Raw genomic sequence first — 18,391 nt, 5'->3', positions numbered from 1 at the left:
GTCTTTTTTATTCTGAATTGCTACATGGGCTCTCAGTTCTGGGAAATGCTCTTGTATGATTCTTCCATCTTGTTTATCTTTCCTGGGCTTTCTTTAACTCGCCTTTTCCACCCCCTGGGTCAGTCCTCTTCTGAGCCTCTTCCTTCCCACTCTCCTTTTTCCCATTGCTTTATCTTTCTTTCCCCCTCTGATTTTTGGAAGATTTCCTCACTCTCCTCATTAATTCCTTCTGTTGACTTCTTTATCTCTCTAATCATATAATTAATTTCCTGGTATTCTTTATTCTCTGAATGTTCTTTTTCCCTGTAACATCTTCTTCTTGGTTTATGGTACACTAACTTCTTTATATCTATATTTGGAATATGAGGTTCTTAGGACAGCGCCTGGCATGTATTAAGTATCTAATAAAGTATTTCTTCTTATTATTGTCACAGAATATTCTTTTTGTTTTTTTGAGACAGAGTCTCGCTCTGTTTCCAGGCGCCAGGCTGGAGGGCAGTGGCGCAATCTCAGCTCACTGCAACCTCCGCCTCCTGGGTTCAAGCAATTCTCCGGCTTCAGCCTCCCAAGTAGCTGGGACTACAGGCACACACCACCACGCCCAGATAATTTTTGTATTTTTTAGTAGAGATGGGGTTTTACCATGTTTGCCAGGATGGTCTCGATCTCCTGACCTCATGATCTGCCCGCCTGGGCCTCCCAAAGTTGGGATTACAGGCATGAGCCACTGCGCTCGGCCATTATTCCTCTTTAAAATGTTTCATTCTTTTTCTGCATAATTTGGCCTTCTTAGTGTTCCTGCAGTCTTTTAATGAGGGAAATCCTCCTCTCATGGGGTACTTTCTTCAAAAACCTAACAATCCCCGGCTGTCTGTCTGGTCCTATTTAAGGTTGAGCTCACACAAAGGTCAGCTGGAAGGTCTGTGCCAAGCTGCCTTGTAGTTGGTGGGGTTGGCTTTGGATGATCTGGCAGAGAACTGGCCCCCAAGTGTCAGCACCAGGATGGCTTGGCTTCTCCAGAGAGGAATCCTCTGTTCCTCGGCCTAGACAGAGAGCCCCACAGCCTGAATTGTGAGACTGGGGGCTGGGGGGCTGGGGTCTAATCATTTCTGCCACCTACTCTCCCTAGTCCCCCTCTTTTCAGCTCCAGCTTGTCCTCTGCACCCAAGCCCCAAGGAAAAGTGAATGCTGAGGCTGGGGGACTGGCTTCCACAAGTCCCCAGGCCTGACTTGTTCAGTTTCTCTAGACCTGATGGACCCATCTTTCCCCCGTCTAGAGTCAGTGACCCAGCTTCTAGGCTGGGGTAGAGGTTCCAGGGCATGATGATCACAACAAGTCCCTCGAGTGGCAGTCTCCACACCTCGCTCCTACCCTCTGAAAGGTCCTGGCTTGAGGGGGTCAGGCTGGGTGGGTCAGGGTCTGCAGCAAGAGTGTGGCTATGGCCTAAGGAAGGCCCAGCTGCAGCCTGCTCTGTCTTGGAATGTCCAGGGTCCCCTTCCAGTTTTCTTGGAAGGCTCCCCAGCTCCTGCTTCTCCCCTGGTCATTTTCTGTCCCTCACTCAAGCCTGGACCCCAGACCATGGTCACCCTCTTGCACTGGAAAATCATTTCTGCCACCTACTCTCCCTAGTCCCCCTCTTTTCAGCTCCAGGCTTGGGTCCACTTAAGCCTGGACGCCAGACCATGGTCATCCTCTTGCAGCCGCCCAGGCCACAGCTGCTCAGCCTGTCCTGCACCCCAAGCACAGACACCAGCGTTTCTCCTCACCCACTGACACCCAGCTAAGACCAAACCATGCCTCAATCTACTAACTGTCCTGCAGACTTGGGGCCAACAAAAGGGAGTCAAAACATAGGAGAAAATATTAAAAGCAGAGGCTGTGGCTGCACCTGGGTCTTCAAGCTGTCCCTGCCACAGGGTGAAGGGGCTTTTCCCTCTGTGGCCCCCTCACCTCAGTAGGGCATTCTAACAGGAGTCCTACAGCTCTCAGGACCCCCAAAGGAAACCTCGTTCTGAGACACCCAGGAATCCAGTCTTCCCATGGAGCCACCTGTTACCTCACATGGGAAGCAGTGCAGTTTCTCAGCCCTTGCCTTATTCCAGAAAAGGATCGATCCCTCCTTCCTTCCTTCCTTCCTTCCTCTCTCCCTTCCTCCCTCTCTTTCTCCTTCCTTCTGTCCTCTTTCCCTCCCTTTCTCCTTCCCTCCCTCCCTCCTTCCTTCCTTTCTTCTTTCCTTCCTTCCCTCCCTCCTTCCTTCCTTCCTTCCTTCCTTCCTTCCCTCCTTCCTTCCTTCACTCCTTCCTTCCTTCCTTCTTTTTGAATTTTTTTTGTTTCTTTGTTTATTTTTGAGACAAAGTCTCGCTCTGTTGCTCAGGCTGGAGTGCAGTGGCATGATCATGGCTCACTGCAACCTCTGCCTCCCAGGTTCAAGCGATTCTCCTGCGTCAGCCACTGAGTAGCTGGGATTACAGGTGTGTGCCACCAAGCCCAGTGAATTTTTTACATTTTTAGTAGAGATGGGGTTTCACCATGTTGACCAGGCTGGTCTCAAACTCCTGCCCTCAGGTGATCCACCTGCCTTGGCCTCCTAAAGTGCTGAGATTACAGGCCTGAGCCACTGCACCCAGCCCTTTCTTTTTTAGTTTAACAGCCTTTCTTCAAATAGTAGTGTCAGTAGCACACTCCCCCTGTACCACCTGTGACAACCCAAAATGTCTCCAGAAATTGCCACATGTCCTCACGTTGGGGGTGGGGATACCCTGCCACTCCCATTGAGAACCATGGGTCTAGAGAACATAATTCTTGCTAGAAAACAGCCTCCCTTCCTCACCGATGGCCACCAAAGCTTCAGAAGATGTTGGGTCCAGTGTCATTCACTGTTCTTCACTGAACACACATTGTCTCGTTTAATTGTCCTGGTCCCATGCAATGGGGCATGGTGCTCCTCTTTGGCTCCAAGTGGGGCATCTGGCTTTCCAAGCTCCCTTCCCAGCCTCTCCTCTGCTTTCCATAAATCATGTTTGAGTAGTGTTATCTCTGTTTCTAGTGTATTTCACTTCGCACTGAGTCTGACTTGACGCACTGTCTCTGGGACATGGAGTCTATTGCTTTTGGTTTTCTTGAATTATATGATCATGGTTAATAAACAGCAGAGTGGGATTTGGATTCAGGTCCTTGAGCTGCACAGACCACACACCAACTGCTGTGTGCGTGGTTTGCCCTCCCCCTTGGGTGGCGGCATTTACCTTGGACGGGGCCTCACATCTGCCTCCCCCTACCACGAGGAGTGAAGGAGGTGGAAAGGGTGCACTGGGGGTGGGGTGGGGGTGCAGTGAGTTCAGGGTGTGCCCTCGAGTGTTCTGGGGTTTCTCTGCGGGAAAAGGCAAGGTCACCTGCGGAGAGCGAGGGGCCAGGTGATGCTGCAGGGATAACAAGGAGAGGGGAAAAGGTGTTTCTGGGCAGGATGCTGGGCCTGGCAGAGGCTGGGGCCCCAGCCCAGCATGTGTCTGCCTGTGTAGGGGGCGGCTTTCTCTGGCATTACTGTGGCAGTGTGGAGAAAGTAGACAGTTGCATGGCTCCTGAGCTGGGCTCCTAGCTGGTTTCAGCAGAAGGTTGGCAGGCTTGGCACTGAATATGCTGACGAGAGAGAGACTGGTATGTGGACATGAGGCTAAGCGGTCAGGAAGAGGAGACAGGCTGGAGGAGGGAGAATGGGGTAGTGAGAGTGACAAGCCAGTATGGGCAGGTATGGGGGGCTGTGGCTGGGAGAGGGGTGGCATCCTTTAAGACTCCAGAAGCAGAGCCATTTTGTGTGATGAAAACAAGTTCACACTGTGACTCAAAGGATGGGGGTGGTTGGGCAACTGTCACTGGTTCATTCAGCAACAGCCTGTGAGCGCCCTCCTGGGCCTGGCAGTGTGCTGGGTGCTGGGGCTCCTGACTGAGCAAGACGTGGGCCGTTCTCAGGGTTCAGCAGGGAAATGGTGAAACAAGCAGTCAGGGGTGCCGAGAGCTACACAGGGACCCCACTTCCTGTGGGAAAGGGACTGGTCAGGAGACTGCATCGTTCCTGGGGCTCATTGCCACATAACATTGGGGGTCATTTGTTCAAATATTATTAAGAATTTAAAGACAATGACAGCAGAGAATTAAACCAAGCATGGGCCTTTTTTAGGCACAGGCCTTGTGCAACGGCATAGATCACACACCCGTGAAGCGGCCCTGGAAGGCTTCCTGGAAAAAGTGACAGTTACACTGAGAGGGACTGGATGAGAAGGAGTCAGCCAGATGGAGCGGGTATTTCCAGGCAGAGGGAACAGCCTGTGCAAGCGCTGGGCAGTGAGTGAGGGTCTGGTGTATCTGAGAGATGGAGACACTCAGCCTGGCTGGAGTGGGAGGAGCTGAGGCAGGTCCCAGAAGGAAGAGGGCAGGGCGATGGACAGCGGACTGGGGGAGGGGAGTCCACAAAAGCAGCTTGGGCTGGAGAGGAAGGCAACGAAGTGGGGTCTGATAGGACCAGAAAGGGGAGTAGGGGGAGCTTCAGTGAGCATGAAGGGGCAGACTTGGAGAGGCCAAGGCACTGCCTCTGCCTTCCAGTGCCCTCCCCATCTTGACAGCTAGTCTGGGCCCAAGAAGGTGGGATCCCCAGTAGACATGTCCCAGAGTGAAGGGACAGCTCAGGAGTGAGAGGACTATTGTTCCTAGCATCCTGGATGATATGTATGCAGATAAGAACCTGTGGGGTACAAGCTAAACTTAGGGTGCCTGAGGTTTGAGAGTTGTCATCCCTCTGTACCCCATTTCCCAGTTCAGGCTAGAGTTGGGGTCTTCCAGGTGATAGGCTGGGGAGGGGCTAGTATTGTTACCCATAGGTGCCTGTTGGGAAACTCAGACCAGAAATTCCACTTTGTCTGCCAGCTGACCGGGTGGGGCTGTCCCTCTTCTGGGCCCAGCACCAGGCAAGGTTCCACAGGTGGGGCTGGGCAGGTGGCACTGAGTCCCAGGCCTCAGACCTGCAGTGGGACAGGAAGAGAGAGGCAAGAGCTTGAGAGATGGAGAGGCCCGGGGCTGGGGGTGTCATCTGGAAAATGGGTCTGTGTGCTGCCAGGGAAGCCCCTCCTCAAGGAGAAGATTTTTATGTGGAGAAGTGACACAGGACACAGAGGGACTCACATTTACTGAGCATTGGTGCAGCGGCCCCTGACCTGGGTATTCTATTTAAGCCACACAGAAAACCATGGGGGAGAAGAGTTACAGTTTTCCTTCTGCAGGGAGAAACTAGAGACTCAGTTAGGCTATGTGACAGGATACGTGCCAGGTCACACAGCTGGTAGCTGGTGAAGCCAATACCAACCTGTGTCTGAGGGGCTCTGAAGCCTAGTTCTGGCCTCCACTCTGAGCAGCCCACTCTTCCCCACAAGCCACTGCCTGCAGGTGAAGCAGTCCTGGCAGAGGCCTGGGAGCGTCCAGAGAGTGCCCCGGCTGCCGGGAGCAGCCTTTGTTTCCTTCCTTTGACCCTCAAGGATCACAGGAGCATCACCCAGAAGTAACTTAATTTACGAGTGTTTTATGAAAAGGAAAAGCAGGAAAAGGTAAAGTCACATGATTTTACAAACAAACAGCCTGTAAACCTTAGTCATCTCTCTCTCCTCTGAAGTTCCCAGCATACACCTGGCACTGAGGAGCTTCATAAATAATTCACAAGGCGACCTGGGGAAGGGAGTAAAGGCTCTCCCAGTCGTCCCACAGCCCGCAGGGATCCGGGCAGGCTGGCATTATCATCCCCGTGTTGCAGAAGCAGAAATCTAGGCCCAGACACGTTAAGTGACTCCCTTCACATAGAGAGGACCTGGCGTTGTTCCCATTCCTCCTTGCCTCTTGCCTTCTCCATGTGATGGACTAAATGCCACCCTCTGCCCGCAACACACCTTTCAGCTGGGGAGCCTGGGGTGGTGGAGGAGCTGGGAGGCTGGAGACTCCTGAGGCCACCTTGGCTCAGCCCTGACTTTGGTGCTGAGGACAGAGGTGAGTCACACAAAGCTCTGTCCTTGAGAGGCCCACAGTCTGAAGAGAGCTGAGCCTGTGCTGACGTCAGTTCAGTGTGGCCCATGCCTCAGTTACAGATGGAGTCCCTGAGGAGGGTGCCTGGATTCCCAGTGGCCTGGGAGGCATTTGAGGGCTTTGACAGATATGTCAGGAGATGTAGAAAAAGGGCATTTCTTTCTTTCTTTCTTTCTTTCTTTCTTTTTCTAAATTATTATTACTTTTTAGAGACAGGGTCTCACTGTGTTACTCAGGCTGGTCTCAAACTTCTGGGCTCAAACAATTCTCCCTCCTTGCCTCCCCAGAGTTCTGGGATTACAGATGTGAGCCACCTCGCCCAGCCGAGGAAGGACATTTCAATCTGAGGGGACAGCCTGGGCAAAGGCCCAGAGGAGGGAAATATGGGATTTTCTCATGGAAGATCTGTGTGGTTTAGTGTGGCTGGGGGTGCAATCTTAAATGTGACCAGATGGGGGTGGGTGGGGAGCAGAGGCATCAAGAGGGCTGGAGAGGTGGGCAGGGCTTGCGTCTCATGGAGCGTCAGCCCTGGCAGGATCTCCTCGGATGTGGAAGCCATAGGAAGGTAACCATGGTGTAACCATCGGGCACCATGATCAAATGAGGGGAGGGAGTGGGAGGAGGCAGCAGGTGGCCAGTGAGGAAGTCAAGGGAGTGGGCTCGAGGGCAGCCCAGGGCTGGGGTTTGGGCTAAACAGATCTCACAGACAGGACTTGGGCTCAGCCTGCAGGAGGTGGGGGCAGAAGGCAAGAGGGCGGCACTGGGTGCAGGGAAAGGCTGCCTCGGCTCAACACGCACTAAACCCTTTCTCAGTGCACACGGTGGCCATGCTACTACCACCCCTACAAAGCCAATGAGGAACTGAGGCTCAAATCTGGTAGGTCACTTAGGGCCACTCAGCAGGAAGAAGGCAAGCCGGAAACAGAATCCCAGGTCTTTTGAGTAGCAGTGAGAGGATCGGACGTGGCCAAGGCCCTCCCTGTGCCTGGACCTCTGGTCCCCCCACCTCACTGCTGAATGGAGGAGGGTAGAGATGAACTGCCCAGGCCCAGCTGCCTCTGGGGCTCTGCAAGGTGGTGCTCTCAATGTCCCTTCTCTTTGGCAGAACCAAGGAGAGCATGTACCACTCACTGACATATGCCACCATCCTGGAGATGCAGGCCATGATGACCTTTGACCCTCAGGACATCCTGCTTGCCGGCAACATGATGAAGGAGGCACAGTTGCTGTGTCAGAGGTTGGGGGCATTGTGGGGGCAGGGATGAGAGGTTGGGAGGCCCACCCTTCTGTCGCCCTGGCCCATTCGCACTGCTGCTTTTGGCTACGAGGTTGTGTCCCCAGGTGCTAAGAGCGGTCCCTGTTGGCCCTGCCTCAGGAGCTATGTTGTCCAAGCCAGTCACTGGGCAGCTTTTAGGGACCAGGGTGACAAGCTAGAGGAGGAGGCAGCAAGACTTGGGTGGGCAGGAGTGTAGGCCAGGCGGGGCACCAAGAGACATTAAGGAGAGGAACCCAAAGGTGGGACAGGTTGGGAGCTGCCAGGAGCAGCATCACCTGGCCTGGGGCTTTATAGACTGAGCCCCAGGACTGATCAGGTGGTAACTGCCCTCATTTTACCAGTGAAGACACAGCCTCAGAGAATTTAAGTGACTTTTTTTTTTTTTTTGCCAGAACATCAAACCTTTTCTGCCTGACCCCAAAGCCTGTGTTCTTTCTGTTAGCTGTCTCTCCAGAAATTTTCTAGAGTATAGCAGAGAGGGGCAGACACAAGTGTGGCCTCTCCCTCATCCTCACGTGGGACCCCTCTTTTTCTTCTGCAGGCACCGGAGGAAGTCTTCCGTAACAGATTCCTTCAGCAGCCTGGTGCACCGCCCCACGCTGGGCCAGTTCACTGAAGGTGTGGCGTCCAGGGCGTCCTCTCAGCCATGCTAGGCCAGGCGGCCAGCTCCAGGCCCAGGAAGGGGCAGTTATCCTCCCTGTCATCACCTAGGGGGCCGGTCCCTGGTGTCCATGCCAGGACACACATGGGTCAGACCTGGGGCCTTTTGAGGCGTGGCTCCCTGGTGAGGGTGTGGGGGGCAGGTGAGACCCACTTATGTGATGGCACTACTGGTTGAGAACCTGCAGGTCAAGAAAAGGGAAGGTTGTCACAAGGCCAGGGCTCTGCTCCTAAGGCCAACGGGTGTTTAGAATTGTTTATGCAGTTAAGTTTACTGATTTAATTATCCTAGTGATCACATGGGCCTCAGAGGGGAATGTGGTTTTAGTAGCCGAGTCCCTGGGACAAGATGCTGACCACATGAGAGGAGGTGGTTTGGGCTGTCATGGTCCATCCAGGTCTTTGTGCCATGACCACACGAAGCTATCCTGGAGGCAGCAGTGGCTGACCACAAGCAATTAGGGGCTCTGCAGTGTGGGGGAAAGTGGCCTTACCCTCCTCAAGAGCCCTGGAAGGTTCCAGCGCCCCAGAATACATCTGATGTTGCTGGGTGCACAGCACCTGCAGTGGTGCTTGGGGAGCAAGAGAACAAGACTGGGGAGGGGGGCGTGTGAGCTAGCTTCTGGGGACAATGATAAGTGCTCTGAAGCACTGGGTGACGAGGCAGGGGACAGGAGAGGGGCTGACATAGGTTCCCTTTGCTTTTGGGGAAGTGGGGGTATGAGGATTTGACCCAGGCCTCCTGCCTAGAGTCCCAGGAGACCACGGGGCTTTGGTTTTCTCCCCACAGAGGAAATCCATGCTGAGGTCTGCTATGCAGAGTGCCTGCTGCAGCGAGCAGCCCTGACCTTCCTGCAGGTAGGGTCCGCTTGTACAAGGAGGCTGGGATTTCAGAAGATCAGTTTCCATGTCCAACCACAACCCATCCCCTAGAGCAACCGTGACCCCTCCCCTGTAGCCGTCATGACTCGTCCTTCACATGCCTGCCCCTGGGCACACACGCTCCCACCATGACCAGGATGCTGTTTGCACTGTGTGACTGCTGCGGTTCCTGCTAAGGATCACATGGGGGTGATAGGCATTGTCTCAAAGTCTGCTTTCCATTTGATTCATTCAGCAAGCACTGTAGCACCTATGATCTATCAGACTTTGTGCACATGGTACAGGTATGTAGTTTTTCCATACCTTACACACATTATAGTTTGTTTTTGCTAACATTTACATTTGTGATTTAATCTTCACCACAGAGGCCTGTGAAGGGCAGACTTAGAAGAGAGGGGTCACTTTCCCAAGTCACATGATCAACAAATGATAAGCAGGGAACTTAGGTCTGACGAAGTTGGTGCCCAAGTCTCCTCATCACACAGTGAGAATGATGAGAATGACCACTTCATGGTTTTGCCTGAAAGCCTGGGTTATAATGAGAACATATCATCATCATTATATACGTGTATTTAGCAGGAGAGGGACGTATGCATTTTAGTGTTGGGATGCTGGTTAAATGCATTTTAGTGTTGGGGTGCTATGAAATTAACCTCGGGAGATTAGGATTGGATTAATTCTAATCCTTGCCTTAGGATTCGCTGTAATGATTGCACCATAAATGACATTTTGATTTGTTTGCTTATTACATTTTTACAAATAATGAACACCCCCCAACGCCACCCCCGCCTGGAGGACAGAACACTGGCGATAACTCTCCTCACCCTGGGGGTTCCTTCTCACCTGTCCATGCACCCAACAGGGGAATCACTACTTAGAGTATTATGTTTATTGGTCCCTACCCTATTTTTTTTTTTTTTTTTTTTTTTTTTGAGACAAAGTCTCACTCTGTCACCCAGGCTGGAGTGCTGTAGCAGGATCTCGGTACAGTGGCACAATCTCAGCTCACTGCAACCTCCACCTCCTGGGTTCAAGTGATTCTCCTGCCTCAGCCTCCCAAGTAGCTGGGATTACAGGTGCATGCCACCCATGCCAGGCTAATTTTTGTATTTTTATTAGTAGAGACAGTGTTTCACCATGTTGGCCAGGCTGGTCTCAATCTCCTAACCTCCAGTGATGCGCCCACCTTGGCCCTACCCTATTTTTTAAAAATAGCTTTCTCCACTTCGTACCCCTGTCTGAACAGCATATTGTGATGTTTCAGCTGTGTTTAGCTTCCTAAGCGGTGCGGGTCTTGCTTTCTTCACCCAGCCTTATGTGACTGTGTGTTATTTCCCTGTGTGAACAAACCGCAGTCTGTTTGTCTGTCCTCCTGCTGGTGGGCATTTGGGCTGTTTCTGGTTCTTGGCTATCATGAACAATGGTGCTATGAACATTCCCGAAGGTGACTGAGTTTCGCAATCCTTGACCATTGGTTTCCGTTGGGTGTACACGGTGAACGGCGGGCTGTAGGCAATGAAGCTTTAAATTTATAAATGTGGTAAATACGTGCTTGTTGTAAAAACCACAAACAATCCAAAAACAAGCATCCCCCTCCTTTCTCACAGTCCTTCCACCTAGAGGGAGACACTGTTAATCACTGGGCGCTGCCCCTCCAGGCCTCTCTCTAAGCACATAGTAGGTACACATGGGAGGCTGGTCCAGCCCTGAGCATTTTAGAGGTTTTTGTTGGGCCAAGGAGCAGGGAGGCCTGGTTTGGCTGACCTCCGACCTTATCCCCCCAGGGGAGGATAAGCTTCCTCACAGGGAGGGGTAGTCAGGCCCAGAGCCTTGCAGGATCCCTCTCATGCCTACAGCTGCCCACCTGGGCCAGGCTGTCAGCATCTTTTCCTTCTGCAGGACGAGAACATGGTGAGCTTCATCAAGGGCGGCATCAAAGTTCGAAACAGCTACCAGACCTACAAGTGAGTGGGGCTGGCCATCCATGTGTGGGCAGGCTCTGGGCCACGGCATCCGTATGCTGCCCACCTCAGGTGGGTCTGTGGGAGGAGAAGAGTACTAACCGAGGCCGGAACCTAGACTGCTGACGTCAGCAGGTTTCCGTGCCCTCAGCACCTCGGTCTCCTGGAGTAGTATTCCCCTGGCTTTCTGGCTGTGTCTGTTCCCTTTGGTCCCTCGAGTGCCTGCTCTGTATCAGACCTTCTGCTGAGGAAAATAAGACACAGATTCTGCATAGGGTGGTCTGGTGGGGGCAGGGAGACAGCTACAAGAACAGCTGTTTGGGGAACAGCAGCAGAACTCCTACACATCTGTTAAGGCCCAGTCCAAATGCCATTTTCCCGGTGAAGCCTTCTTTGACCCCTCTAGTACACAGGAAAGGTATACGTATACACACATACACATATGCATGCGTGTGTGTAGGTGTTCTCTGCATGCCAAAATAATTTCCATGCTCTTTCTGGATCCCTGACATTCAAACTGGGCCAGGCACAGGCCGAGTTTATGAATGAAGATTCAGTCCAGAGCGTTTGTATCCAATAATCCCTTATCTATGGTTCCTATAGCAAAAAAAAAAAAAAAAGAAAAAAAGAAAAAAAAAGCTCTGAAAACCAAATCTCACTTCAATAAGTTTTACATTAAAACTTATTTCTAGGCCAGGTGTGGTGGCTCAAGCCTGTAATCCCAGCACTTTGGGAGGCTGAGGCGGGTGGATCACGAGGTCAAGAGATTGAGACCATCCTGGTCAACATGGTGAAACCCCGTCTCTACTAAAAATACTAAAAATTAGCTGGGCATGGTGGCACGTGCCTGTAATCCCAGCTACTCAGGAGGCTGAGGCAGGAGAATTGCCTGAACCCAGGAGGCGGAGGTTGCGGTGAGCCGAGATCGTGCCATTGCACTCCAGCCTGGGTAACAAGAGTGAAACTCCGTCTCAAAAAAAAAAAAAAAACAAACTGATTTACATTAAAAGTTTATTTGAGGCCAGGCATGGTGGCTCAAGCCTGTAATCTCAGCATTTTGGGAGGCTGAGGCTGGCGGATCACTTGAGGTCAGGAGTTCAAGACCAGCCTAGCCAACATGGTGAAACCCTGTCTCTACAAAAATGCAAAAATTAGCGGGGCAGGGTGGTCCATGCCTGTAATCCCACCTACTCAGGAGGCTGAGGCAGGAGAATTGCTTGAACCCAGGAGGCAGAGGTTGCATTGAGCCCAGATTACACTCCAGCCTGGGTGACTGAGTAAGACTCCGTCTCAGAAAAAAAAAAAAAGGAAAGTTGATTTGAGACTATTTATCATCTTTATCTTCCCCATTGAATCCCTTCCCTGCAGGGATATCATGAACTTGTTACAAGATATTCCTAGGGTATAATGTACCATATAGCTTGTGGACATCATGTTACCTTGGGGCCCTATGCTAGAATTTTTTAAGAAAAACCAGACAAGGGCTCTGGCCCCTTCAGTCTCCCTACCAGCTGCCAGAATGATGCTGCCAAAACACACACCTTGTCAGGTCACCCCTTGCCAACTCCCAAGGCTCCTCTTGCTCTTAGAAAGAAGTCCTGGGTCGTTGCCGAGTCCGTCCTGGGAGCTCACCCCTTCCCTTCTTGCCATATCTCCCACCTCACTCTGCTTTAGACCCCTGGGCTTTCCCCTAGTTCTTCAAATATGTCAAGGCGGTTCCTACCTCAGGGCCTTTGGACATGCTATTCCCTCTGTCAGAAACACTTTCTGCACTGGGCTTTCCGCACCAGATTTCAGTTCAAATGTCACGTCCTCAAGGAAGGCTTCCCTATTCCCAGATGAGGTCAGGCCCAAGGATTCTCCTTTGAGCCTCTTATCACCCTCATAGTGACTCACTGGGGAGGGGGGGTGGTCTGTCACTTAAAGTGGGAATGCTGTGGGGGCGATGGCTTGGTGGCTTTGGTCCCTGCTGTTTTCCAGTGTCTGGCACCAGAGAAGCCTCAAGCTTGCTAATTGAAAGCCCTCAAAATGCTATCAGCCCAGGAAGGAGGCAGACACATCATTAAAGCCTCTGTCCTGCCGTCCTGCCCCAAGTAGCTCTGCTGGGGCTCTGTGCAGTTGGTAATCAAGAGAAAGAGAGTTGAGTTTCAACCAGGAGACTTCAGGAAGACTTCCTAAAGGAGGAGGTGTTTGGGTTAGCCCAGTGGTTTTCAGATAGGAGTGACTTCCTCCCATGAGACATTTGGTGGTGTCTGGAGACATTCTGATTGTCCAGCTGGGGAGAGGATGCTACTGGCATCTGGTGGTCAGAGGCCAGGGATGCTGCTCAACATCCTGCAATGCACAGGACAGCTCCCCTGGGGCCCCTCCCAGCAAAGAATCATCCAGCCCGACATGTCAGCAGTTCAGAGGCTGAGAAAGCCTGTTCTAGACAGGACTTGGAGTATGAACAAATGCCCAGAAGCTGGCCATGCAGACTACGACAGGGCCAATATGGCTGAAATCAGGGGTGAGGAGTGTTATCATGGTGGGGGAGATGGGGTTTGAAATTCCTCAAATATCAGCTCACAGGATCACCAGAACTGTATGAATCCACCACTAGGGAGTTTACCTCAGGCCCAGCCCCTACCCCCACCCCCAGCAGTGGCTGAAACAGGACTTGGCATCTCTCGGCAGGGAGCTGGACAGCCTTGTCCAGTCCTCACAATACTGCAAGGGCGAGAACCACCGGCACTTTGAAGGAGGAGTGAAGCTGGGTGTGGGGGCCTTCAACCTGGTGAGTGGGAGTGCCCCTCCCCCATTTCCACAGCGCCTGGCTCTAGCTGTCTCCCCTTCTGTCCCTGACTCAGGTGTGGTCAATGCCTACTGCCCCTGCACCTGGCTGTGTGCCAGGCACCAGGATCCAGAGGTGATCAGACGTGTGGCCAGCCTTCAGGGACTCACAGCCGGGGTGGGGGTGGTGTGGGCACTGGAGCCAGCTCCAGAGAGTCCATCGGTCCATTTCTTCCCAAGTCAGGCCGGTAGCTTGATATCCACCCTAGTGGAGCCTTCACAGCACCTGACCTTGGCACACACAATAAATCAGGGCTTTCTCTGCCCTGGAGAGCTGCTGGTTAAACATTTACCAGTGACAGGGAAGGAGACAGTCCTGAAACCAGCTGATGACTTAGAGGGGCCAGAGAACTAAGTCTTCCTCCTGGAAGTGGGGGAAGGTTTCCCATGGGAGGGGGCAAGCATCTGTGCTGGCTCCTAAGGGGCCCCTAGGAGTTTCCCAGCTGGGGAGGGGCTTCTAGCCAGAGGGAGCAGGAAGACTGGGAAAACTGCGCCAGATCAAGAGGGGAGGAGCTTTCCAGGGAAGAGTTAGCCTCAGGGCCCTAGGTGGCCAGGGGTCTTTCCAAAAGTAGTGGGGTGGTCCTCTCTCCTCCAGGTAAAGCCTGTTAAAGAGCAAGCTTTGGGACAGTGGGGGTGGCCCCTGCCTCCTCTGGGGTACTTTCACATGCTTGACTGCCTCCTTTCTTGCAGACACTGTCCATGCTTCCGACTAGGATCCTGAGGCTGCTGGAGTTTGTGGGGTTTTCAGGAAACAAGGTAACCACCTGCCTTCTAGCACCCCTGACCTGCTCAGCCCCAGAACTGGTGCCCATCCTGGCTCATCCCCTTTTATTGTGTGGTCCTGGACAAAGCCCAGAACTCCCTGGGCCTCAGTCTTCTCTTTGTGTGAATGGGGCTGGTGATCCCTACCTCGCCCTCCCAGGGTGCAGAGGCTCTGGGTGGGGATGGGTGTGAAGGGCAGCTCCATGCAGTGACCCAGGGTCACACATTCTCTGAGCCTGACAGGTGTCAGGGGCTGGTCCCTCTCCCCTCAGATACTGCCTCACTTCAAAATTTTGAGCAAGTCCTTCCTCCAGAGACCATTTTCTGGTGCTACCACTTGATCCAGCAGATGTCCAAGGGAAGCCCTACTGGGCATCAAACCTTGAGGAGGAACCAGAGAACTCAAGACCCAGAGGCTTTACTGAGGGCAAGAACCTGAGTACAACCCCAGGTTGAAGGCAGCAGATCAGGGAGGGCTTCCTGGTGGAGGAGGCCTGGTGTGGTAGAAGGGGCACTGGCCTGGAATTTAGGAGCTCTAGGCCAGTCCAGCCTCATCCCCTTTTCTCTGTGACTCTGAGCAAGTCCCTCCTTCCTCTGAGCCTCTTTTTAGTAAAATAAGGGCATTTTTTATGGACCAGATAAGTGTTTCTCAGATGTACACTGGCCCTTCCTAATATGTGCTCCACCCACAGACCTCTCTATTATAATTTATATATTTTCTCAGGTGACTCATAACTTTTACTGAAATTGATTTAAAGGAAACATCTCTATAGAAACCTCCATATTCTTTGGCATGATAAGAACGTAATCATAAAAATAAATTCCATGAGGGCCCAGCCATCTTTTGCAAGCCCAGCTACTGTGTGGCGGGCCAGGGCTCAGCCAGGGCTGCCTCTTTCTGAGAAAGGGGGCTTAGGGTGAGAGAGTCTGCACCCCACGAGCAAAGGACTGGGCTTTCTCCTGGGCACCACCAAAGGATAGAAAGAGAACTGAGAAGGGAAAACCTTCACTGTGACTCAGTGTTTCCTGGCGCCTGCCCATGGAGCCCTAAAATCTTAGCTGCCATCTGCTGCCCGAGCCTTGGAAAAGATTGGCTAGAGGCTGTGAAGGTCACTTTCAGTTTTTCTCCTTAAGAAAGCCTGTGGGTCATGAGTAGGATTTCAGGATGATGAAGGGAGGGACCAGAGGTGAGGCAGTGAGGCAGTGTGGCCTGGCCAGGCAGGTTGGGGGATCTACTGTGCCAGCCTGGGCTTCATCTTTATCTTGAAGACAGGGGAGCCACAGAAGGTTTGATGCAGGAGTGAGGCAGGTCAGAATTTGTGTTTTAGAAAGAGCAAGAATGCTCTGGAGGACAGACAGAGGGGCAGAGACTGCAGGCAAGGAAACAAGGTGGGTTCTGCCCCCAGCCCCTCCCAGCCAGGCTCTGGAGGCTTCTCCCACAGGAAGCTTTCTCACGGCCCCACCTGAGCCCGTGGCTGGGATCATCTGCCTTCCTGTCTCCTGCTCCCAAACAGACCTGTGCTGCTCGGGCCCTCAGGACCCATTGCAGGGCACCCATGACTACAGGGAGGGTAGGGAGGAGGCTGTGGAGAAGGCGGGGGACACCTGAGACCCGTCAAGCTTTGGCAGCCTTGGTCCCTGCCCCCAGGAACACCCTGGGGCACTGAGGGGCAGCCCCTTGCTCAGGGGCACACAGCTGACCTGGCCTCCAGGGTTCCGGTGCTCTCCCGCCCCTGTGCTGGCAGCATTGTCCTCACAGCTGGCCAACCACCTCCCAGCCCCCTGCCCTCTCTGGGAGCCTCACTCGCCCTCCTGTCCCCCAGGACTACGGGCTGTTGCAGCTGGAGGAGGGTGCGTCGGGCCACAGCTTCCGCGCCGTGCTGTGTGTCATGCTCCTGCTGTGCTACCACACCTTCCTCACCTTCGTTCTCGGTAGGCACTCCTGCACAGGGGGCCCTGGGGTTTGGTCGTCTCCCAGGGCAAAGGGGCAGGAGAGTCAGGGGCTGCAGACCCTGCTCACACCCCTGGGGCTGGAGATAGGGGTGCTGAAACCAGAAACACAGAGCCACATCAACCGTCCCGGGGACTGGCCTGCTGACGCCCACTGCCTCACAGCGTGACGGGGTTCCAGCCTCAGTTTTCTCATCTGTGAAATGGGGGTGGTTGTGCTCTCCTTGTGGAGGGTGTGAAGACGCAGTGTACAGCATCTCATGGTTCTGGTCACAGCCTTGTTGGGCACGGGCTCCTGGTTATCAAGCTCTGTGAAGTGCTGGGGGCAATATCTGCACTGCCTTACTTAAACCTCACGTCACCCTAGGGACAGGGAAATTATTATCCCCATTTCTCAGAGGGAAACGGGGAGACCCCAGGAAGCCCCTGCTGGGTTGCTGGCAGGATGACAAGAGCCACGGGTGGTAACATGATCTGTGTCTTCCCCCCACCACTACCACCTCCAGGTACCGGGAATGTCAACATCGAGGAGGCTGAGAAGCTTTTGAAGCCCTACCTGAACCGGTACCCTAAGGTGAGCCCCACGTGCTGCCCGGTACCCCCAGCCCACAAACACCCATGGACGCACACAGACCCACATGTGTGTCATTGCAGGGCGCCATCTTCCTGTTCTTTTCAGGGCGGATTGAAGTCATTAAAGGCAACATTGACGCAGTGAGTGACGGGGGTCCAGGCCAGGGCTAGGCATCCCTCGGGGTCTTCCAGACCAGCAGTAAGTCAGGCACACATGACATAGTCAGGGACAGGACAGACTGAAAGGGGATCCCCAAGAGAGAACCAACCGGTGAGCAGGGGCGGGAGAGGCCCTTCTGACAGAGCAGCCTGGGAAGACGAGGGAGAAGGAGGCGTTTGTGGTGAGGGAGATAGCGGACTGCAGCATTCCCGTGGAGGGAGGCGCTGGAGGGAGGCTGGGGTAGGACAGCCCACCTGTTCAGGGCATGGTGATTAGGCTGGAGTCTGCTATCTCCCCTCCATTACAGCTCTGTCCTGCTCTTTTATTTTGTTACTAAAAACCAGAGTTCCAGGCAGGGGCTGTATTTGGGCCCAAGGTCATATAAGACTTAGGAGGCAGAACCAGGGCTAGAGGCCAGATCTTCTGGCTCCCCAGCCCTTGCCTGTGCCTAGCACAGGGCTGGACCACCATGCCCTGGAGGAGGCCCAGTTGGCTGTGGTGTTGGGAGGTGCGGAGGATGCAGAGGGTAGGGCGGGGTGGGGCTGGGTGGGCACCCATCAGGCTGACCAGCAGGTGCCCGCAGGCCGTCCGGCGTTTCGAGGAGTGCTGTGAGGCCCAGCAGCACTGGAAGCAGTTCCACCACATGTGCTACTGGGAGCTGATGTGGTGCTTCACCTACAAGGGCCAGTGGAAGATGTCCTACTTCTACGCAGACCTGCTCAGCAAGGAGAACTGCTGGTCCAAGGTGGGCTGATGCCACGTGTTAGGGGCATTGGGTGACCAAGGCAGACCGGGCGCCTCCAGACCATGGGCCAAATCCCTGACTGAACACAAATGTCTTAGCTGGAATCTAAATATAACCATAAATTCTAATAGGACTCAGGGTTGGAAGGAACTAAAGACCACAAGAGAAACTTCTGAACCGCAATGTATCAGTTGAGATTTCTAGTCACAGAGGACAGAAACATGGCTGTCCTGTGTCCGACAGAACTGTCTCTATGGTAGAAATGTTCTACTTCTGCACTGCCCAGATATGGTAGTCACCAGCCACATGTACACACTGAGCACGTGAAATGTGCCTAATGCAATCGGGAAACTGAATGTTTTAAGTTTTATTTAATTTTAATTAAATGTTAAATTTAAATAGCCATGTAGGGCTTGTGGCCACCATATTGGACTATGTAGGTCTAAAACACAAAAGGCTGATATTACTGAAAATTCTTGGCCCATCTGTCTTCAGGTAAGGCTGGATCCAGGAATTCAAATTATGTCAG

At 53.1% G+C, this 18,391-nt stretch overlaps 1 protein-coding gene across 7 annotated transcripts in view; it reads left to right on the top strand.

Moving 5' to 3' along the window:
• TTC39A (tetratricopeptide repeat domain 39A) overlaps nt 1-18,391 on the top strand; it is a 56,827-nt gene that overhangs the window by 24,806 nt on the left and 13,630 nt on the right. For 6 of the 7 annotated variants that reach the window (XM_010349200.3, XM_074380800.1, XM_074380802.1 and 3 more), the window contains exons 3-12: nt 7,167-7,298; nt 7,879-7,955; nt 8,788-8,855; nt 10,779-10,843; nt 13,517-13,616; nt 14,363-14,428; nt 16,258-16,366; nt 16,891-16,958; nt 17,039-17,098; nt 17,701-17,862. In XM_010349200.3, coding sequence (XP_010347502.2) covers nt 7,167-7,298; nt 7,879-7,955; nt 8,788-8,855; nt 10,779-10,843; nt 13,517-13,616; nt 14,363-14,428; nt 16,258-16,366; nt 16,891-16,958; nt 17,039-17,098; nt 17,701-17,862 — 907 coding nt within the window. The other variant, XM_074380803.1, reaches the window with a different exon arrangement.

This window comes from Saimiri boliviensis, chromosome 11 (genome assembly GCF_048565385.1).
Source record: "Saimiri boliviensis isolate mSaiBol1 chromosome 11, mSaiBol1.pri, whole genome shotgun sequence".
NCBI classification, from domain to species: Eukaryota; Metazoa; Chordata; class Mammalia; order Primates; family Cebidae; genus Saimiri; species Saimiri boliviensis.
This window is presented reverse-complemented; position numbering and strand designations above follow the sequence as displayed.